The sequence below is a fragment of the Medicago truncatula genome, chromosome 8, assembly GCF_003473485.1.
Source record: "Medicago truncatula cultivar Jemalong A17 chromosome 8, MtrunA17r5.0-ANR, whole genome shotgun sequence".
NCBI lineage: Eukaryota > Viridiplantae > Streptophyta > Magnoliopsida > Fabales > Fabaceae > Medicago > Medicago truncatula.
Window position 1 is genome coordinate 31,118,113 of NC_053049.1, and position 24,283 is coordinate 31,142,395.

Here is a 24,283-nt window from a genome sequence, read left to right on the forward strand (position 1 = left end):
TGCAATTCTTCAGGGGTATTAAAATACTAATTGAATTCTTCTTCTTTTTTTTTTTTTTAGTTCTCTTGGAACTATATAGTAAATCTAATCTTGATAAAAAATATAATAAATTTAATTAATTCATTTGTACAATCTTTCTGGGATGTAACTTTGTTGAATTCATCTGAAATTCAGTAAAAATAGTGTTTTTAAACAATCCTTCAGGGGTGCAACACTTTTGAATTCATCATGAATTCATTGGAACAAAAATTGAGTTTTTAAACAAACCTCTAGGGATGCATTCCTTTTTGAATATAGGTTCTTCAGGAACTATATTATAGATGTGATTAATCTTTTATGCAATCCTTCAGGGATGCATGAATGTTGAATTAAAAATAAACAAACAGTAAATAATATGCATAATAACGATAATGTGTATCTATAAGGCATTGATTCCAAATTGATGGAATTGCAACAATAGCCTATAGTCATCGATACAAAATTACAACTTATTATAATAGATTAAGAAGAACTATTTACCTTCTTAATTGATTAGAGCGTGCTGATAACGTGTTATGAAAATAAGTAAATAGAGAGAGTAATAGAGAGAGAAGAAGAGAGAATAGGAGAAATATTCTTATTCATGATGTGTGTATCCCAATGTTACAAATGAGCTCTATTTATAAGAAAATAGAGTAGCTTATGAACTAAGCCCAATAACCTAGTAGTATGGCCCAATAATACATTTGCTATTTGGACATCCACTATTAATATTTATAACATAAACAATAATTTCGTATACTCGGAACTGAGATAATGAGTCGACTAATAAAAGACAAAAATAATTATATTCCAATGAAATATTTTTAAAAGGACAAAAAAATTCTAAAACATTGCAAAGAAAAAGGACAAAAAAATTATACTTTTTAAATAAAAAAAGACCAAAATAAATTTCTAATAATAAATAAAAGACCAAAGACTATTTTAATATTTTTTTTATAAATTAATAGTCTTTTTTTATAAATTAAACACATTATATTGACAATTCTTTTTATTTTTGCAGTCTTGCATGAGCATGAGCACACAAATTGTTCTTGTGGTGTTTGAAAATTGATTGTTATCATTTGTGACCAACTCATATGTCAGTGTGCAATGACCTTCACAAGTCTTTGTTTTGTGGCCGTTTTTACGACTTTGTTGCTACTTTTGGACGCCATAAATAGCATTTTTTTTCTTGTAGTTATAAATGCACTATTATTTATATATTGTATTAAATTAAAAAAAATCAAATTGTCAACCTTACAACAATTTTTTTTTGTCTCATCATTTTGATTCCAAGAAAAATGAGTCCTAGTAATTTAAAGTTTGAACAATGATGATTGTCGTCAGGCTTCAAACTATTTTCTTTTAAAAGTATTTATCCGCAACAAAGCTCATTAATTCAACCACTTAGTTTAGTTTGTTCTAACAATAGTTTCATAATCCAATTTCAAAGAATTTATTGTAGTAGTAGAAAAAACGAGTAGCATTTGCACATGCTCTTCACTTAAAGAACTCCATAACCCAAAAGTTACGAACACAACATTCACATCTTATGCCAATAAATCCAACTCTAGTTGCCAAATCAATGAACTCTTGCTTAGTTCGTTCTTTTCCTCCTGGACTTTGAGTCATCATCAGAACATCCAATTGAGAGGTAGACTTTGAAGCATAACTATTCTCAGGCACAATGGGAATATGTGCCTCTAAAACAATCACCTTTCCATCATTAGGGATAGCATCATAACAATTCTTCAAAATCTTTAAGCAATGCTCATCACTCCAATCATGGAGTATCCACTATAAAATTTAATCAACAAATATAGTAGATTGGTGTTATATTTGAACATCAAAAAGTTAATATTAGACTATGATTTGTTTTATATAAAAAAATAACATCACTGCTTATTACTACTAATTAGATATAGGAGAGAGAAGTCAAACTAAATCCAAAATTCAAAGCATATATATAAAGAATAGTAGGAAGGTGATTGTAATTTATTGTATACATCTTCTAGCCCATTTAAAAATTGTAACTTTCTTCACACTAAGAAATTAAAAAGCTACTTTTACGACGAGTTCCATGATTCAGTTCTAAAAATGATGAATTTAAACCAGTCATTTTTAAAATTAAATTAAAACATTTGAATATGTTTTTTAGGAGAACTAAAAATTAACTAAAATAACACTAACTACCATTTTTGTGGCACATAAAAATAACATTACTTATAAATACATAGAAACTAGACATAAATTATAATTATTAATCAAAATTTTGAATTGAACATCTTAAATACTATTTAAACAAATATGTAAATTTTCAATGGAAAAAATTAATAAAATATTAAAAAATTATTTTAAGAGCCAAAATAAAGATAGGTAATGTTATTTTAGTTCATTATTAGTTTCCTTAAAAAAATATTTTCCGAAGTGTCCTTTTCTAAAAAGACAGATTTATATCCGTCTTTCTAAGACAACCATGGTGGCAACACTATACTTTCACCCCTACAAATTTCTTTAAAACCACATTCATATATGGATTTGTTTATCTAGAACAGATCGTATGTGGATAGGTAAATATAGTTAACGGTGTTTCTTCCCATTCAATTTGATTGAATGGGGAAGAGAATGATTCTTAAGAACGACAGGGTTGGAAAAAGAAACTCTCAAAAAATTTAGAAACACTACAATCTAACATTTAGCCAAATATCCGTAAAAAATAAAAAATAAAAAATAAAAAAAATAAAAAAATAAAAACATTTAGCCAAATATGTTGTTGATAAGCCTGACCATTTTGGATTGAGGGTTATCAATTGACTGGCATATTCTTTTATTTCTTTTTTGTTGTATAAATGATTGGCTTATTCTATTGCATCTAATTCAGCACTTTTAAAAAAATTCAACATTTTTTTGTTTGAAAAAGAGCTTGCTTGTTCTTCTAATTATCCAATATACCATGAACAACAATTCATATTCATATTCACTCACCTTCATAAGAATGGCATCTCCTTTAGGCACACTTTCAAACATATCGCCACCAACGTGTTCAACTCCTGCCAACACCAAGTTTTTTCGATTAGATGTTTTTTTTTATGTGAGAACTCTCATAGCCTAAAGTTTCAATGGATACAATAACACCACATCACTTCGTTATTATTTAATTATTTTAAGTGAATTTAAATTTTAGATTAACTTTTTGAGTATTAAAGTATTTTTTAGAAAATAAATATTTCTTTGAGTATGATAAATAGTATCATTTAAAGGTCATACCAGGATAAGAAGGGGCATGTTGAATGACATGAGGCAAGTCGAAATTGATACCATGTATATTAGGGTATTTTGATGTAACCAATTGAATGTTAACCCCAAGACCACCTCCAACATCAACAAGCCTTTTTATGCCCTCGAAACCATTGTAGCTCTCAAGAACCTTGTTCATAACTATTTTGGTATGATTGATCATCGCTGTATTGAAAACTTTGTTGAACCTTGAATCCAAGCTTGGATAATCAAAGGCATGTGTGCCATGAACCATGTTGAATGGGACACCCCCTTCTCGAATTGCATTATTAAACTCAGACCTAAGAATGGAAAAATAGAAACGAGAAATTATGTATTCAAATACTTTCCTAATAAATGAAGAAACTGGCTCTTGAGATTGAAAAAGTCTCAATATTGGAAGGCTTATCTAGCAAAAAAATTCATGTTGCAATATTGGAGCAACTATTTTATAAACAATTACAAAAGTTTGAAAAATACCTCGACAAATTGAATGGTTGTTCATATTCAATTATTATTTTTTAAAGAATAAGTTATTTGCAATTTTTTGTTAAAAAGTTTTATATGCTATTTTATATTCTATGGCTTTGGTACAATTTTATTGGGCTTAAAAAATACCATTTTATAAAAATAAAGAAATCATGTTTGACAGTCGATAAGAAAAATATGTGGCTAAATATTTTTTTTGAAGATAAAAAATATGTGGCTAAATATTGTTGGCAAAGTGAATAATAACATGTGATATGGAACAAATATAGAGGTGTAAAGACATAAAAGAAACAAGAATCCACAATCTAGAGAAATCCCATGTGATATGGTAATATTTTTTAACAACAAAAAGAACCAACAAAAATCCAATAATCCACTTTAGAAAACAATACATCAAAGTTAAAGTTTCTGAATATCAAAGTAGTTTTTGTTCACTCTTTAAAAAACCTCAATTCTCCTAATTGAATATGCAAAGACTAATGTATATTATGGAAAAAATTTAATTGAATACCATACGATAGCTAATGTTTTATTTTAGTTTTATTTTTCGTAACTATGTAACAATTTCTCGATCGGATTAATGATACCGGAGAGAATCGAATCTAATCAGATCTTGAGGAAGAGTACACTCTCAGATCCCAAGTCAATACTATCAAGTCAACCCAAATGGATTAAGTCGACTCCAATATCAATTGAACTAACATAATGTTAATATCAGTCCATAATAATAATTATTTAAAAAAGGTGAAGGACATGAACGTAACTAACCAGCTAGCTAAGAAAACATTATCTTGAATCAAAGCCAACAAGGGTCCTAATGAAACACCATCAGAATTAGGAGCAAAAAACCTAGCAACAGGAGTCATACTATAAAGTCTATGAAATGATCCAAACTTTTGTTCATCTTCAATGACCAAACACTTTAACACATCATGTGATGCAAGAAGAGCAAGAATGCGATCCAACATTTTGGGAGCATCAGGATTGCTGCAAGAAATACGCGACGCAATCTCATCGGCAGAGAGTTGAGCACCTTTACCAGCTTTTTGCAACACATCAAATACACCAAGCTGACTTGCAGAATGGAGTACCATCGGTAGCACCATAGAGCTACCAAGCTGTATAGCATATGAGAAACTTTCTTCATCTTCTAATTCTTGTTTTTCGGATTTCCTCTCTCCATTTCCATTCACATGACCTAAGTCTTTCACATTAGAATGGTTTGCCATGTGTACTTGAAAATCCTAACACCCGCAAACTAATGTATATAGCTATAGGTCCTTACCACCACTGATTTTAGGTAGTTGTCTCTTTTTCCAGTTGTCTTGTCTTGTTTTTTAGCTATATTGAAGTTCATTTTTGGTTTTGGATTGTTGTCAATCCCCCACTATTTTTTGTATTGTATCACTCATAATATATGTAATAACTATGATTCCTGTCTTTGGAAGTAGTTTAGTTTATTGGGAAAGGCCACATCTGAACATGTATATTTTTTATTAGTAAGTGAATGTGTATCACCAAGATTTTTGATAAGAACATATTTTAGAATTTCAACAAAATGATGTTGCCTCAAAAAATTAAAAAATAAATCATGAGTACATTCTGAGTTCGTCAAACTCAATATAGATTTAAACATGCACTAAATTTTTGATCGATTACATATGACATCTTATAAAGTTAGGGAAGTTATTGTGAAGTACTTTGATATGTGGTCAATTTTAGATTTGCCCTTGAAAATTGTTTAAAATTTTAACAATGATATATCTTTTCTTGTAAAAGTGAAAATTTAAGATATTTTGCGTGCTCGTAATTGAGATAATGAGTTGATTGATGTTGGTTTAACAGGTAGGAAAAAAATATTATGATAAAATATTTTTGAAATGATGAAAAAAACCAGTAAAACGTTATAAAGAAAAAGGACAAAAATGAATTTTTTAAATATAAAAGATTGAAATAAATTTTCAATAATAAATAAAAGACCAAAAGAATATTTTAGCATTTCTTCTTTTAAATTAACCACATTATGATAGCAATTCACTTTTATTTGGGCGATATAAAAGTTTAGTTGACTTGAGTACCAATAGCCAATAGGCAATAGCTCACCATGAGTACGATATATTTCAATGATTAGAGATTGTTCCTCGCGTAGGATTGATGAGAGTTAAGCTCGTACTCTTTTTTTGGTGGTGGTCAGTCGGGTTGGAACTCTGGACTTTGTATATATTATATATTGTTCATACCAACTGAGTTAAGCTTATGAGGACATTTAAGCTCATACTCTTATAAAATAGGTTAAATTACACCAGAAGTCATTTATGTTATTTAATTGTAATAAATTGATCATTTAAGTTATTTTCCTACCACTGAGGTCTTTAAGTTAATTGATTGTAACAAGTTGGTCCTTTAAGTTTTTTCGTACCAATTAGGTCATTTACTTAATGGGTGATTTGACATATTTATGCCTCAGTACTAACGTCAGCTAACTCATGCCTGATGGGTACTAGTGGCAATTAACTTGTGTTGGTTTCAGGTATGCTAACAGAACAACAATTGCTGACATAATTGATGTTTTTTAAGAACCTAAGCGTGCATTTTTCACAATATCCATGATCGGCTACCACTGCATTCATTCACACTACCTTATGATCACCACATTCATTCACAATACCTTATGATCACCACATTCATTCATTCCCAATACATTATGTTTTTTTTTTTTTTTCATTTCCAATCACTCACTATATTTTTTAAACGTATTCAGTTGCTCAATGATAAGCATGTCTTAGAAAGATCAATTCATTAATTTCCAAACAAATCCTAACTAAAAAATACACAAGTACACAAAATAATTTCCAAAACAATAGATGTCTACAAATTAACATTCATTGTTTAATTTCATCTCCGTTCAAATCGACAATAAATGAAGTGTTGCATTACATTACATTCTTCCTAAGGATGTTGTATCAATTAAATTCATTGTTGTTTGCTCAAAATGTTGGCATTAAAGTGTCTTATATTTAGTGTAAAAATTTGTCAATCTCTTTGAAAACTCGAAAGAATGGAGAGAACAACTTTTGTATTCTAGCTAATGAATTGTATAGATTCTCACATCAAATTTCTCCATATAAGATGATGAAAGGGAGTGCATTCAAATATATCATTTGGAACTTTATCCTACTGCTCTGCCAACTGTCATGTTTCAACTGACAGAGGAGTATGATCAAGCTAAAAAAATATCTTTGAAATGCATTTCCTTTCATCACCCTCTTGTATATGAATGAATTTGATGTGAGAATTTGTACAACTCATTAGGTAGAGTACAAAACGTGTTCTCTTCATTCTTTCGAGTTTTAAAAGAGACCGGCAAACTTTAACACTAAGTATAAGACATGCAATGCAAACATCTTCAGCAAACTAACAAGAATTAAATTAAAATCCAACAAAATAATGACATAACATAATAATACAACTTAATCTTCATCTGGTTAAATCAAACCCTTGAGATTATCTTCAGAAGATCTCAGCAATGAAACATCAAACTCGATCGCCGAGAACACTTTGTGCTAACCAAATATCGTGAGCATGTTCCTCACGTCATCATCCTTCTTGAGCATCATCTGGCTGAACTACAATCTTCCGGCTGAGTCGATCGATGAACGTAGATATCCAACACCCTTCGTCATTACTCATATTACTCACCATTGTAGCAGACTGCAGTTAACATCGTGTTTCGTTCTACAAGATAAATGTCAATTGCTTCAGATCTACACCATAAGAAAATAAATACAATCAATAAAAAATTCATTCAAACATTTTATCAAACACTTGGAGTGCAAAATATACATAAATCCTAAAACTAAAAACTAAAACATAAAAATGTAAAAATTTAATCAACTTAAATATAGTCTAAAAGGGATTCATAACATACACATGTAAACATTTAATCATTTACTACCAAAAAAAAAATATATACATAAACCCTGAAACTAAACATTTCTAATATAAGAGGAAAAATGTAACATATAAACATAAAATGTCAATGATAATGAATTATGAAAACTTACTTATTGTTGGAGTGGCAAATGATTTGAATTTAAAGAAATATGATGTTAGATGATTTGAAAGAGTTTTAGAGATTGAGTTTTGTGAAATGGAAAAAATGAGCTTCTGGCTCTGCTACAAAATAATGTAACGGTAGTTAACTAAGGTTGAATACAGTGTGGTAGTTAACTGTCGTTGGTGTTAATTAGGGAAATTCGGGGTGGGAATGAGCAAAAACAAAGGGAGATGAGCAATTTTCTTTTAAGGGATTGGACTTAAAGTAGTTTACTTGGAATGGTTAAGTTAGTAAGCAGACTTCAGAACGTTCTAAAGTAGTTATGCAAAAATAGTTTAAATATAAATGAGTGCTTGTGTGTGTAGTGTATACTGAAAATAAAGAGTATAAGGAAGAGAAGAAGAACACACAAAGATTTATAGTGGTTCACTGAATGTGGGCTAGTCAACTCCTCACAATCTTGTGAGAGTTTCCACTATGATGCTTGAGATAACTTCTCAAATCCTGCACCTTGCAATCTTTGTTCACTTGAACAATTACAGCACATGTATTCTCTAAGCTTCAGCAGGCTTGCACCTTCTTGCTAAGTTACCCGCGTAGACTTTTTACAACCTTTACTCAAACTAACACTTTAGTACCCCTAAAGCTAAATGAGATTTTGATTACAAATTGTATGGAGTTTGAATGATTGAAATCAAACAAGAGAAGAATGGAGGGAGAAATTATCTTTAACAAGATAAGAGAGAATTGATTTACACTTAAGAGACAATTTAAAATCTCGATGATGAACAATTCAGATGCTAAAGCTTCACAACAATGATCTTGTTGTTTTTCTTGATGTTTTGCAATGGTGCAAGTAAAGCTTCACATCAATGATCTTTTTTTTTTTTTTTTTTTTTTCTATAAGCTTAAGCCTGACCAATTTAAATTAATGAGTTTTTTAAAAAGCTTGAGCCAGACATATTTAATAAACGAGTTAGGTCAAATCAAGCTTTAAGTAGACCGGGCCATAAGCCCTGACGGGAGGCCTGGCCTATTTCCACCCGTTTATGAGTGATAATTGTTATTGAATTGGTGTGTTGTGATTGATAAATGGTGCTTCTGAGTTTCAAGTGTCTAGACAAGCCGTTTCGTGTCTTGGTTATGCATTCAAATGTTGCAGAGTGCAATTGTCTATAGAACTGATACTTAACTATCGTAGGTGCCAACGATAGTTAATTACTGTTCTTAGAGCGATAATTAACTATCGTAGACAGTAATGGTAGTTAACTGTTGATGGATATGTTTTCGTCTGTTTAAGGTGTCAAAGAGCAAATACTGGAGTCTAAATAACAATTTTCTAGCTAATATTGTCAATTCAGTTTTTGTTGTGTTTGTAATGAAATCTATGATACTATATGTAGCATCTTTTAGCTAATGAAACAGGAGAGATTTCACTTGCAATAACAATCTTCTTGATTTTTAACATTTTCGATCAAGGGTGACACTGATGGTTGCGGTAGCCTAGGGCATCATTCTTTTAAGGGCATCAAAATTATTTATTTTCATTTTGTATTTAAAACTATATAAATATATTTTTTTATAACTTCTTTTGACTAATTCTTTTTTGAAGAAGGTAAAATGGAATTTATTAAAATCACACTAAATCCTAACCAGCACAAGGAATGCTAGAATAGGATTCGTAAAATAGCAAAATAGTACAAAGGAAAACCACCACACACAAAATAACCAAACACCTATGTTATTCTAACAACCACAAGCTCATCTTACCACCGAATAAATTCAATTCTACCACCACAAAAACCACCATGAGCCACCACCATCACGCCACAACCATCATGAAATCTACCACGAAAACCAACACAAACACCCATAAAAACCATCGAACTCTACCAAACGAACCACCATAAGAGCTGAAGTAGATAAAATAGTCACAAGGAAGGGGGGGTTTGAATTGTGACCCTTTAAAAATTAACCTGAAACTTAAAAGTGATTCTCAAGTAGTTTACTTGGAATAGTTAAGTTAATATTCTGACTTCAGAACGTTCTGAAGTTCATACACATAAACAGTTTAATAAAGTAAATGTGTAAGTGTGTGTTGTGTATACTGTAATTAAAGAGTATAGGGAAGAGAGAAAGAACACACAGAGAATTATAGTGGTTCACCCAATGTGGGCTAGTCCACTCCTCACAATCTTGTGAGAGTTTCCACTATGATGCTTGAGATAACCTCTCAAGTCCTGCACCATACAATCTTTGTTCACCTGAACAATTACAATCCTGTATTCTCTAAGCCTCAGCAGGCTTGCACCTTCTTGCTAAGTTAACCACTTAGACTTTTACAAACTCATCTCAAACTAACACTTTAGTACCCCTAAAGCTAGATGAGATTTGTTTCTTTTCTTCTTGCTAAGTTACCCACTTAGACTTTTACAACCTTTGCTCAACCTAACACTTTAGGACCTCTAAAAGCTAGATGAGACTATGTTTCTTTTCTTCTTGCTAAGTTACCCACTTAGACTTTTACAACCTTTGCTCAACCTAACACTTTAGGACCTCTAAAAGCTAGATGAGACTTTGTTACAATTTGTGTGGAAGTTGGATGTTTGTAAAACAAACAGTGGAAGAAGAAGAAGAGGTTATCCTACAGATAACAAGAGTATTGATTTGCACTAAGTTGATGAAAGACTTAGAGATTGATCAATTTCAGTTTGCAAAAGCTTCAAACAATCAAGTTGTTTTCTTGTATGCTTTGCAATTTGTTTTGGAGTTTGAATGTTTGAGAATCAAACAGAGGAGGAGGAAGAAAGTTATCTTTGCACGAGATAACTAAGAGTATTGATTTGCACTAAGGAAACAAAAGCCTTAGAGATTGATCAATTTCAATTTGCAAGAGCTTCAAACAATCTTTGTTGTTTTCTTGTATGCTTTGCAATGGTGCAAGTTTTGCTAAGGCCAAGCCCTCTATTTATAGAGTCCTTGGGCTCATATAGCCGTTGTAGGGTGTCCAATGGTGTTATGCCATGTGTCCTGGGTCCCACAAGCTTTAACTTGAAATTCTGGGCAAACATTCTGATCTCTGATGAACATCAGAATGTTGTTGTGTTCATGATGATCTTCATCTGGGTTCATCACGTTCTTCATCTGGGTTCATCATGTATGAATGAACACATGAAGTTCTGGGCTATGCATATGCTTTTCATATGAATTTCTGGACAATAACCAATGTATGGACTTTTCTTCATACATCAGAATGTTCCTTTCCCAGATTTTGTCTTGGAACCGGTGCAGGAGGATTTAGTGGGATTCTGCATCTTCATGCCCATGCTTTGAGAGATTGTGTTGTCCTTGTTCAGTACCAACTCTCAGACGTGTCTATCTTTTGTTGAAGATGACAGATTTGCTTTGCTTTTGCTTTTTGCTTTTCACCTACTATACTGTTCATAAAGTAAGCATGAGCTGAGCTTGAACATTCTGATCATCAGAATGTTCCATCTGTTTCACTTAGGATGATTTGTAAGACTATCATTTGATGTAATCAAATCCTAATAGTGAAACAATAATGAAGAGCAGTGATAATAAAATCTAGGATGATATTCCTTTGTGAAATATTCCTAGTACATCAATGTTCATAGTCTTAAATGAACATTGAATGCCTTCTTTGACATAACTCTTGTATATGCCTTTATTGCTTGATTGATCCATGCAAATGTACTTTCCTGGACATATATTCATGTCACATGTGCCTTGCATGACCTTGATCACAGTTCTTGAGATTCTTGGCTTGTATAAGAACAACCTTCTGAACTAGGTTGCTTCTGAACAACCTTCTGAACTAGGTTGCTTCTGAACTGGGTTGCTTCTGAACTGGTTGCTTCTGAGCAAGGTTGCTTCTGAACAGGGTTGCTTCTGAGCTGGTTGCTTCTGAACTGGTTGCTTCTGAACAACCTTCTGAACTAGGTTGCTTCTGAACTGGTTGCTTCTGAACAACCTTCTGAACTAGGTTGCTTCTGAACTTGTTTGCTTCTGAACAACCTTCTGAGCTCTCATCAGAACGTTCTGATCAACATTCTGAACTAATTTTCTGAACTTCAGAATTAGTTCATGGATTCAATGTCCTTTGATTTTATGCATCTTGGTATGATTCAAACCTTGTTCCTGTCTTAGTGAAAACACTCAAGAGCACAAGTTAAATACCAAGGAATTAATCAAAGTCCATTTAATCCTTAATCATTAAAGTTTATTATCTTTAAAATTAATTAGGGATTTTGCCTCAACAAGAGCCGCCACGGAAATCAACACAAACAATACGAAAACCACCTAAATATGCCACCACACTTGGAAGAGAATAGTAATCACCAACAAGAACACACTAGAAATCAACCCTTACTAACAACGACAAAATGAAATCAAAGAAGGATACGCTACCACCACAATTGCCACCGGTGGACCCTTGAAATCAACCACCACCACCACCCCCTACAACCACACAAAATCAACACCAACTATGACCATCTCGCGAGTCACCACATAACCACCCATAGCCATCACACAACCTCAATAAACACCTAAGCCAAAATCAACAACAAAAGCTTGTTGAAATAGTGACAACACCGTTGACAAACCCACAGCCCTATATAAACAACACTTGTACCACCTCTTGATCAGCTCCAGTCCACCAAGAAATCCGACTTCAGATCCGAATCCAAAATTTCGACCACGATACCATCCAAACCACACCTATACATCCACGAAAAACCACCACCACCACCGACCCACCCGTGAACCACCACTACCTAGCAATAACCACCTTAAAACCACCACAAAAATGCCACTTAAACCTGAAGGTGAGAAAAACACAAGAGGGGGGGGGGGGGGGGGGGTTGAATTGTGTTTTCTTTTTCTCTATAAAAATTCTTCTTCTGATAGTACTTCAGAAGCAGTTTGAGAAAGCTTCTGATGTAATGACTAGAATCAGATATGCAGCGGAAAAGATCAAAGCAGAGAAAAGAAAGACAAAGACACAAGCAGTTATCCTGGTTCCTTCCACAAAACGGAAGTAGTCCAGTCCCCCTTGCACTTCCAAGGAGATTTCACTATAATCACAAAGATTACAAATGCTCAATACTCTCTAAGTATGAGACTTCACAAAAATGCTCAAGCACACACGCAAGAGTCTTCCAATGCTCAAGCACTAAGCAAGAGTCTTCTAATGCTCAAGCACGCAGGCAAGAGTCTTCTGATCAAACAAAAAATACAATGAAATATGTTTGACTTGAACACTTGATATACAATCAGTGGTGTTCACAATACAATACGTTAAAGACTCTAGACTTTTGAATTTCTAAGATGTATCAAATCAGTGCAGAAATTCAGTGTGCTTTGTAGAATCAAATTGACAGAGTTTTGGCGCTTGTTATCATGGTTTTTGGGTGCCAAGCCATTAATTGGACTTGAACCTTTTGACCGTTGATATTCTCTATTTTTTCTTGGGAAGGGCAAAATTGAGAAAAAACCCTTAGATTCTAAGTTCGGGGGTCGTTTTCGCTACGGGAAGGTGTTAGGCACCCGGAGCGATTATGGTATTCCATAAGAACCGCTCTCCTAAGTTTATTTCTACGCTTTAGTTTTATTGCTTATTTGTAAAAAAGGAAAGTGTGATTAGTTAAGAATGGGGGTGAGAAGAAGTAGAATTTGATTTTATTTCGGCTTGGATGAGTTTTGACTCATTGCCTACGTACCCTTTTAAGGGATCAAAACCGTTCGTAGTTCTTACTAAAAAACTTGTTTTTTGTTTTAATTGTTTGATTTTAAGTTTTGAAAAAAAAGTTTTGAGGAAGGAGATTGGGAGGCTTCATGAGCATTAGATTTAGCAAAAAAGTGAGGTTTGATTAGTGATTAGAAAGAAAGTCTAAATGATTAAGATGAATTGAATTTTTTCTTAAGAAAAAAAGAAAGGAAAAAATGAAGTGTTGACTTCATATTTATTATGAAAATTTTTGAAGTGAAGTTCAATTGTTTTTTTTGAAAAAAGGATGGATTTTCTCTAAGTGTTTAAAACCTAAACGCTTACTTAACCATACAATCCTATACATACATCTAAGGTGAGTGTGTGCGTGTCGGTGCGCCATAGTGTCCATAGTCCATATTACAACATTTCCTAAATACATTCTATGGCCTCTTTGCCAAGCTACAAACCAATGGTAAATTACATCTCTAAGTGAATTAAAATTTGCAAAAATAAATGCTAGGCTAAAGAAGGCAGAGGGAATACTAAATGAGATGCATGAAACATGGAAATAAACTTGTTAGTGAAAAGAAAGAAAAAACATAACAAGTACTAAGAAATAAAAGCATGCAAGATGGCACAAAAAGTTAACAAAATGACATTAAACCCTAAAAACTTAGGTATGAAACCTGAAGCATTCTTGGCCTCTAATTCTCATGCTCTAACAAATTTTGAAAGAGTTTTCTTTATCTCAAGTTATAGCATGGAATTATTGGAAATATGCAAGCATGGTTTCATGCCATATTTTCTAGAATAAACTTGGCATTTCATATCTTTCAAAATATGCATATATTGTTCATAAAATCAAGAACTTATGAACCAAATCAAAACAGCAAATCAACATGAAATTATAAGCACAAATCTCTCATATTATCATATCAAGTAGCTTTTATCACATATTCTTACATCAAGGACAAATGTGTGAAGAAGAATCCATAACAAATAATTCAAAGAGAACTAAAATGCTATGAATTAATTATACAAAAATTTCATAGATCCTTAATGTTCAAAAATGTCATAAAAACACTAAGAAAATATCAAGAAACATGTGATAATTTTTCTAGGAATTTTACCACAATTTTAATCAAGACATAGGTGCAGGTAGCAAAAAATAGGGGTGTGAATAGCACAGGAAAAACAAAAACGCAGAAAATCAAAGAAAACAAGCCCAAGCCCAAACCTAAAAGATCCGGATGCACAGGAGCCACAGGATTGATCCAGGGTTCTGAAACCCTAGATCAAACGGCCAGGAATCGAAGGGGAATGGACCGGACTGGACCGGTCCGGTTCGCTGGCTTATAAAAAGGGAGGAGCTCCGGTTTACTTCATTTTGCTGCCCTCATTCTCTCTCTAACTCTTCTCTCTTCTCTCATCTCTCACCTCTCACTAACCTCGCCGCCGGCGAGGATGAAGCTACGGCGGAGACCTTGAAGGTCCGCCGGAAACTTCATCTTCTCCGGCGAGTTCATGCAGTTTCCGGTGACCTAAATTTCCAGATTTCAAAGATTCTTACTTCATTTGATTCGTCCTTTAACCCTAAACACGAATCCAGTAGCTGTTTTTTCAAATACGGTTTGAAACGTTGTAGATCTAAAAAGTTCCGTACGGTTTTGAAACTGATTTTTTGGTTTTTGAAAAGAAATGTTTAGATCGTTTAAAGATCTACATCGTTTCGTTGTTTGATTACGCTTCTAGTACTCGTTCTTGCTTTCAAAACTTAGATCCTTATGGATCTAGGTTTCGTGTTTACGGTTACGGTCTTCTTTGAATTCTGGAAATTTTTTTGATGTGCTTTGCTCGCGTGATTGTTTTCTACAGGTTTAACAGTGATATTACTTTTGAGGAAAGATTCTGAGTTTTACCTAAGGTTTTGGTTGAAACCTTTAATGGAGGAAATCTTTGGGAAAACTTGAATGTTCTTGCTGGTTTTTGATTCCTTTGCTTGCTCTTGGACCGAAAATAAATCGGTGATTCTCCTTTTCTCACTGATTCCGTTTCTTCATCTTCTTCGCCGGTTTAGAACTTTGCTTCTTTCCCTCTTCTTTTCACGCTCTGTGATCAACGCTTGAGCTTGCTTCAATGCGAGCTCGCGTTTGGAATTGCAGAGACTGATCAATTCGATGATGAAGATTCAACAGAATCTCTGAGAATTGATCCAAAAACTGTTGATTCTGATGAATTTGATTTCTGAAAAAACGGTTAGGGTTTCGTGTTCTTGGTGATTTCTCTGTGACTTTCTGTTTTTGATCTAGCTAATTGAGAAAGAGAAATTGGAAATGTGTTTATGAGTTGGCGTGTAGTTATTGCTTCTGATTCTGACTCACTGTTTATATAGTTGACATGTGTACACTTGAGCCAATAAAAATGTGACACCTGGATTTGTATGGAAATGGCACGGCCTGGACCTGAAAAATGAACTTTGGACTTTTCTGCAAAAATAAGAACTTGAGGACTAAACTGCAAAATTAAGAAACTTGAAATGAAATAAAAAAAGAAATTTGGACAAAAGTGCAATTTTGGGACCTCAATTGAGGGACCAAAATGCAAAAAATAAAATTTGAATAAAAAACAAAATTTGACCAAACGTAAAGTGAAACAAAAAATAAAACTGACAAAACGGACTAAAACGAACCAATGGCCTAAATGAGGTACTTCAAAGTAACCTCCCCATGCCAAAATTTTATGTGAAATGACCAAAATGCCCTTAGGGCTAAAAACGACCTAAACTGACTCAAACAGACTTGACACTGACTCAGACGCAAGTTTGAAATGAAATTAGCAAGGTTTACTGATGAAATGTTAAAAATCAATCTGAAAAGATTCAGAGACAGTCACAAGGATGAAAATGGGTCCCACTGCAGGAAATGACCAAAATACCCTTCTGTATGACCTTTTGCAAATTTTGAAATAAACTGTAGAAAAAGCAATGTAATGATTCAGAGACACTTTTGAATGACTTACAAGACAAGTAAAGACATTTTGAAAGGTTTTATGCAAGAAAAACATAGGTAAAAATGTGATTGAAAACACTGCGTAGCAGAGACAAATTGAACTGTGCAGTTGAAATTTGACATTTGACAAAGTTTGAAATGAAATTGGGCCCAGTATTTTTAGGTCCAAAAACAGGGTATAACAGCTGCCCCTATTTAAGTTTCTTTGTCTGGAGAGTCAAGAGACGGAGTCTTTGGCTTGACAGGACGAAGATACTTAAATATTAGCATTTGCACTGTATTTGGACGTAAAAATACGCCTACCCATTTTCAAATAATATGCATGCCATGCATCATTTGGATTATGAATGCAAGACCTCATGGGGATTGGAATTAACAAAATATGTCGTATCCATTGCGGGATTGGTAGACATTGACAAAGATAGTGAATAGCAGAGTAACGGGAAACTAGAAACAAGTTGGACAGGTACAAGCTGTTCTTGGATTCGAACTAGCCACTTGACCGGGGATGAAACAAACAGACAACTGCGAGTTGTTCTTATGGATTCGAACTGGTCACTTCACAGGGGATAGAGGTTACTGGACAAACATGAGTTGTTCTTATGGATTCGAACTAGTAACTCACTTGGGGATATTGGAGAGTGCGAGTTGTTCTTATGGATTCGAACTGGTGACCCGACTGGGGAAATTGACAAGTACGAGTTGTTCTTATGGATTCGAACAGGTTACTCGACTGAAAGCAAGGCAAATAGACAGGTGCGAGCTTATTCTTGGATGCGAACTGGTTACTCCACCGGAGACAAATACAAAATAGACAGGCGCAAGCTGCTCTTGGATCGAGCTAGCCACTTGAGCGAACAGAGACAGATAGGCGGGTACAAGCTGCTCTTGGATTGAGCTGGGCACTTGACCGATAACATAAGCAAATTGGTAGGTACAAGCTGTTCTTGGACTTGAACTAGCCACTTGACCGAACAGAAACATATTCACAGGGGATTGGTTTGTTGACAAAATATAGATTGAGATTGACTTGACGTCGATTTGAATTGAAAGGTAGAAATTGACCGATATTATTGGCTCACAAGGTTTTGACAAAGGACCTGTCATGAGTTTTGAATTGGGACTGATATTGACATTGGAAATGCAATATGCATGGATGATATAACAATTTTATTAAATGCATGGGTACGTAATATGCATGATTATGCATGTATGAATGCTTGTAATGCATGACTGTTGGCAGTTTGTAGGCACGACTTCACGGGGAAGACAAGACATCAGAATATTGGGCACGTAGTGGCTCGTGCTATATTACACATTCTTGGAAATCCTCTTTGAAGATGACATCGTTGGGAGACGTATCGGAACCATGGCTGAGGGCAGGTAATTATGTAACTTGCTGGGTATAGAATTTTGGAAGACTTTACTGGGGAAAACGCCGTTGTGATGGGCATGTTGTAGCCATCGCATCTGTGGTCAATGCTCTTTGCATGTTATTTTCTCAATTTTCATTTTTATCCCATTTTTGCCTGGATCGCCCTTTCGGGTTTTCGATCCACCGGGGAAATAGATTCTTTTCAATGCCCCATTTTTGCCTGAACTGCCCTTTCGGGTTGTCAATCCAGCGGGGTGCTCATTTTTGCCTAAGCCGCCCTTTCGGGTTTCCAACTTAGCGAGCCTATTCAATTTCATGCATTTTCATTCTGTTTTTTCATTCTTGCCATTGACCACAGACTATCCTGGAGGAGAACCTGCTTGTAACATATATTGAAATAGACATCAACATACTCTCGCTCATGCATGTTTCATTTGAATGTACCCTGTTGCTCAGGTTTGCTTTTCAAAATAGACAAAAAGTTTTCAATTTTCAAAAAAAATGTTTGTTTCAAGCATTGTCATTATCAAAATAGAAGGAAAATGTTTTGTATATAGCTTTGAAAGTAAAAAGAAAGCAGAGTTTCAAACAAAAGCACAAGCTCTAATTGATGTATAAGAGTGGTGGTCAGCCGAAGGCGTGACTCCACGGATTTACAAAGCTTGGAAAATGGTAATTTTATTGGTTGGTGGTACATTGAACACAGTGATCATGACATTTCCTAGAAACTTTGAATTCGCAAGCATTCGCTTTTGATGAAGATGGTCATTAACAGCTGCAGATGCCCCAAGGGGGACGGTGGTTGGCCAGATATAGTTACTTGCCTTTTGTTTCAATCTCATTTTTGCATGAACCGCCCTTCCGGGTTTTCGGCTCATCGAGACGCTCATTCTTGCCTGAGTTGTGTACAATCTCAGCGAGCTTTTCATATATTTTTTTGTCCCTTATTTTTGCCTGGACCGCCCTTTCGGGTTTTCGATCCACCGGGAAGCGCATTTTTGCCTAGGCCGCCCTTTCGGGTTTTCGACCTACCACGCTGTTCTTTTCATATTTCTAGGCAAAGTATTTCTTGACTATATCGGCATTCACTGGATTTGGAAGTTCTACACCATCCATGTGTGTAAGGATTAAAGCACCACCGGAGAAGGCCTTCTTGACAACATAAGGACCTTCATAGTTAGGCGTCCACTTGCCCCTTGGGTCGGGTTGCTGGCTTATCCTCCTTTTCAATACAAGTTCCCCTACCTTGAATTCTCGAGGATGGACTTTCTTGTCAAAGGCAGTCTTCATTCTTGCTTGATATGACTGTCCGCGAGCCATGGCATCCATACGTTTTTCCTCAATCAAATTCAACTGATCATACCGGCTTTGGCACCATTCAGCCTCAGATAACTTTGCTTCCATGATCACACGGAGAGACGGGATCTCCACTTCCAAAGGAAGAACTGCTTCCATACCATATACAAGAGAGAAAGGGTTGCCCCGGTTGAACTGCGCACTGTAGTACGGTAGCCATGCAGAGCATAGGGTAACATCTCATGCCAGTCCTTGTAAGTGGTTACCATCTTCTGGACAATTCTCTTGATATTCTTGTTGGCGGCCTCAACTGCACCATTCATCTGAGGTCTATAGGGAGAAGAGTTATGATGCTCAATTTTGAATTCTTCACAAAGAGCTTGCACCACATTGTTGTTCAGGTTGGTACCATTGTCGGTAATAATCTTGCTGGGAACACCATATCGACAGATGATGTTGTTCTTGATGAACTTAGCTACCACTTGCTTGGTCACATTGGTATAAGATGCTGCTTCAACCCATTTGGTAAAGTAGTCAATTGCCACTAAGATGAAACGATGGCCATTTGAAGCTTTCGGTTCAATTCTTCCAATCATGTCGATGCCCCACATTGAGAACGGCCATGGAGATGACATAACATTGAGAGCGTGCGGAGGCACATGAATCTTATCAGCATAGATTTGACACTTGTGGCATTTTCTGGCGTACTGGTAGCAATCATGCTCCATAGCCATCCAGTAATAACCTGCCCGTAGCAACTTTCTTGACATAGTATGCCCTGTAGCATGGGTCCCGAAGGTACCGTCATGTACATCATGCATTAACTGCTCTGCTTCATGTTCATCAACACACCTTAACAATACCATGTCATAGTTCCTCTTGTACAGAATATCTCCATCTAACAGGAATCTACCGGCCAATCTTCTCAGGGTCTTCTTATCTTGTTTGGAAGCACCCGGCGGATACTCACGGCTCAGCAAGAACTGCTTGATGTCATAATACCAAGGTCTATAGTCAACCACATTTTCACCAGCCTGATCGATCACATCCCCAATAGCAAACACATGCGAAGGTCTTTCAAGGCGTTGCACTTTAATTATTGGCACATCATTCCAATGGTTTACTCGAAACATGGAGGATAGAGTAGCAAGAGCATCAGCCATTTGGTTCTCATCACGAGGAATATGATGCAGCTCAACCTTTGTAAAATATGTCAGAGGACGTCTCGCATAATCACGATAAGGAATCAACTTAGCATGGTGGGTCTCCCATTCACCCTTTATCTGATTGATGACGAGCGCAGAATCTCCATAGATGTCGAGGTGTTTGATTCTCATGTCAATTGCTTCCTCGATCCCAAAGATACATGCTTCATACTCAGCCATGTTGTTTGTACATTCGAACAGAATTCTGGCGGTAAAAGGGATGTGATGCCCCTGCGGGGATACAATGACTGCCCCAATTCCTTTGCCATAAGCATTGACAGCACCATCAAAGACTAAACCCCACTTGCTATTGGGATCTGGACCTTCATTAATCAACGGTTCGTCGCAGTCTTTGGATTTCAAATACATGATCTCTTCATCGGGGAAATCAAATTCAATTGGTTGGTAATCATCAAGAGGTTGACAAGCAAGGTGATCGGCAAGAATGCTGCCTTTGATTGCCTTTTGAGTTTTGAACACAATATCATATTCAGACAGAAGCATCTGCCAGCGTGCGATCTTCCCAGTAACGGCCGCTTTCTCAAAGATATACTTTATCGGATCCATTCTGGATATCAACCAAGTTGTATGATTCACCAAATAATGACGCAGGCGTTTGGCAGCCCAAGCTAGAGCGCAACAAGTCTTCTCAAGCATTGTATACCGAGTTTCACAATCGGTGAACTTCTTGCTTAGATAGTAGATAGCATGCTCTTTCTTTCCAGTTTCATCTTGTTGACCAAGTACACATCCCATGGATTCATCAAATACTGCCAAATACATAATCAAAGGCCTTCCTTCCACGGGAGGGACAAGGATAGGTGGTTCCAGCAGGTAATTCTTGATGCTATCAAAAGCTTCTTGGCATTCATCATTCCATACAACAGGCTGGTTCTTTCTAAGTAGCTTGAAGATCGGCCCGCAGGTTGCAGTCATATGAGATATGAATCGGGAGATGTAATTCAAACGTCCCAAGAAACCTCTGACTTGCTTCTCTGTCTGTGGAGCTGGCATTTCTCGGATGGCCCGGACTTTATCAGGATCGACTTCAATGCCCTTTTGGCTGACAACGAAGCCTAATAACTTGCCGGATCTGACGCCGAATGTACATTTGTTGGGATTCAATCGCAGCTTGTATTTTCTCAACCTTTCAAACATCTTTGTTAAATATTCAACATGCTGCTCCTCATCTGCTGACTTCACAATCATGTCATCCACATATACCTCGACTTCTTTGTGAATCATGTCATGAAACAGAGTGGTCATTCCCCTTTGGTAGGTAGCACCAGCATTGATTAGGCCGAACGGCATCACTTTGTAGCAGAAGGTACCCCATGGAGTGATAAAAGATGTCTTTTCTCTATCTTCAGGAGACATTTTGATTTGATTATAACCGGAAAAACCGTCCATGAAGGAGAACACCTTAGATTGAGCAGTATTATCAACAAGCACATCAATATGAGGTAATGGAAAGTTGTCTTTTGGACTGGCCTTGTTCAGGTCTCTGAAGTCAACACAAATCCGGACTTTACCATCCTTCTTTGGCACAGGTACAATATTGGCAACCCATTCAGGGTACTCAACTGTCATGAGGAAACCTGCATCAATCTGCTTTTGAACTTCATTCTTGATTTTGAGAGCCATATCAGGATGAGTCCTTCTCAATTTCTGCCTGACGGGATGACATTCAGGCTTGGTAGGGATCCGATGCTCCACGATCATAGGGTCTAGACCTGGCATATCTTCATAGGACCATGCAAAAATATCCGGATATTCCCGGAGGAGCTGGATGATCTTCTGTTTAACCCCTTCCTCTAGAATAGCACCAATCTTGATTTCTCGCTTGTTTTCCTCGGTACCTATGTTGATAAGCTCAATCTCTTCCTGGTGAGGCTGAATGGCTTTCTTTTCTTGCTCAAGTAACCGAGTAATCTCATATGGTACGTCATCACCTTCCTCATCTTCGGCTTCATACACAGGGAATTCAAAATTTGGAGGAACCGTAGGATTACTGTGTTCAACGGGTTTATTATGGTTCAACCTGCATATAATGATTGGATGATTTTAGAAAGAGTTTTTTTTTTTTTTCATGCAGATTTTTGAAATTAATAAGAAAATACAGACGTTTTGGTTTTTTCTGGCATTACCATTGTTTCCAAGGGAAAAAGCACTAAAAAAAAGTAGTCGTGGAAGAAACGACAAAATTTTATTAATCAACGGCAATGCCGAAACAAACATGCCCTTACAGAAAATATCACTCTCGCTTTGGGCAGAGCGAGAGGATTGTTATTTTGAAAACAAAGCATTAAAGCAACAAGACACATTACTCAGAAACATGCATGATTGAAGGAATGTCAATGGCGTCCCAATCACTCGCAATGCCTCCTGGTGTAACAAATGCAGGCCTGAGACCAGATCCAATGGCTTCTTCAGAGATAGCATTAACAAACCCAGCACTGTGGAAGACTCCCGAGGAAACTCTTGATGACGGGGAGAACCCGAGACCTTCTTTACGCTTGTTCTCACAGAGCTGTATCACCTTGCCCCAGCCGGCAGTCTGACCTTCTTGAATGGCTCTCTGAGCATCCTTCAATGAAGCCATAGCAGCCCCAGCTTCCTTAGACTCTGCACCTTCAATGGTCAAACCTTGGAAAGCAGTTCCTTCAGCAGACCCTGCTTCAATACAAGAAAAAGAAGACAATTGGCTGACTAAGTATGCTTCTTCACCATGGATTGTAACGAGTTTTCCATTCTTCACAAATTTCAACTTCTGATGTAAGGTGGAAGTAACCGCACCTGCATCGTGTATCCACGGTCTTCCCAGCAGGCAACTGTAGGATGCATTAATGTCCATCACTTGGAAAGTAACCAAGAAATTCTCAGGGCCAATGGTTATCGGCAAGTCTATCTCTCCCAGCACATTCTTTCGAGATCCATCAAAAGCTTTGACCAAGAAAGTACTTCTCCTCAACGGGGTCCCACGGTAGCTCAACTGATCTAGAGTTGTCTTGGGCATTACATTGAGGGAGGAACCGGTATCCACCAACACATTTGATATCATGTCTGATTTACAATTTACCGAGATGTGCAAAGCCAGATTGTGACTCTTTCCCGCTTCCGGCAACTCTTCTTCACTGAACCAGAGGTTGTTACAAGCAGTAATATTTCCCACTATGCCACCAAACCGATCTACCGTAACTTCGTGGTCAACATATGCCTGCTCCAGCACTTTCAACAAGGTATTTCTGTGAGCCTCAGAGCTCAGGAGTAATGACAAGACAGATATCTTCGAAGGAGTCTGCAGCAACTGATCAACGATCTTGTAGTCGCTCCTCTTTATTATCCTCAGAATCTCATCTAAATTTGAATCCTCTATAGATTTGCCTGACTGGTTCATATCTGTAGCAATGGGTGAAACAACGGTTGGAGTTGCTTCTTCAACTGGCGGAATGGTCGGTGTAGCTACTTTCTTCTGAAATAACGGCGGACGGACCTTCCCGCTTCTTAGCGCTGCAGAAGTCCCTTCGGCAATATTGCTTACTGTGGCAAAGGAGGCTAGAGGCACCTCTACTCCATTTTCTATTATAGTAGCATTGTACTTGTATGGCACTGCCTTGTCCGAAACATAAGGAATTGGTCCTGGCAACCTTATCACCAAAGGCTCAGCATTCTTCTTCAAAGGTGTACTCTTGACAGGCGGATCGTGAAAAACTGGCACAATCACGCAAACATCACTGACGGTCAGAAGATTATCATTCATCAAGCTTTGGATATCGCCTTGAACAGCATGGCAACCCAAAGGATCACGGAGGCATCCTAGACACT

General features: G+C 36.2%; 1 protein-coding gene across 1 annotated transcript; it reads right to left on the reverse strand.

The window, feature by feature from the left end:
• Positions 1 to 1,358: 1,358 nt before the first annotated feature.
• Positions 1,359 to 5,135, reverse strand: LOC25481245 (caffeic acid 3-O-methyltransferase). The gene is made up of 4 exons (XM_013586267.3): positions 4,555 to 5,135; positions 3,289 to 3,599; positions 3,007 to 3,071; positions 1,359 to 1,818 (listed from the first exon to the last, which is right to left on the reverse strand). The coding sequence occupies exons 1-4, from the start codon at positions 5,013 to 5,015 to the stop codon at positions 1,522 to 1,524; spliced, it is 1,134 nt and encodes a 377-aa protein (XP_013441721.2). The 5' UTR covers positions 5,016 to 5,135; the 3' UTR covers positions 1,359 to 1,521.
• Between the last annotated feature and the right edge of the window lie 19,148 nt (positions 5,136 to 24,283).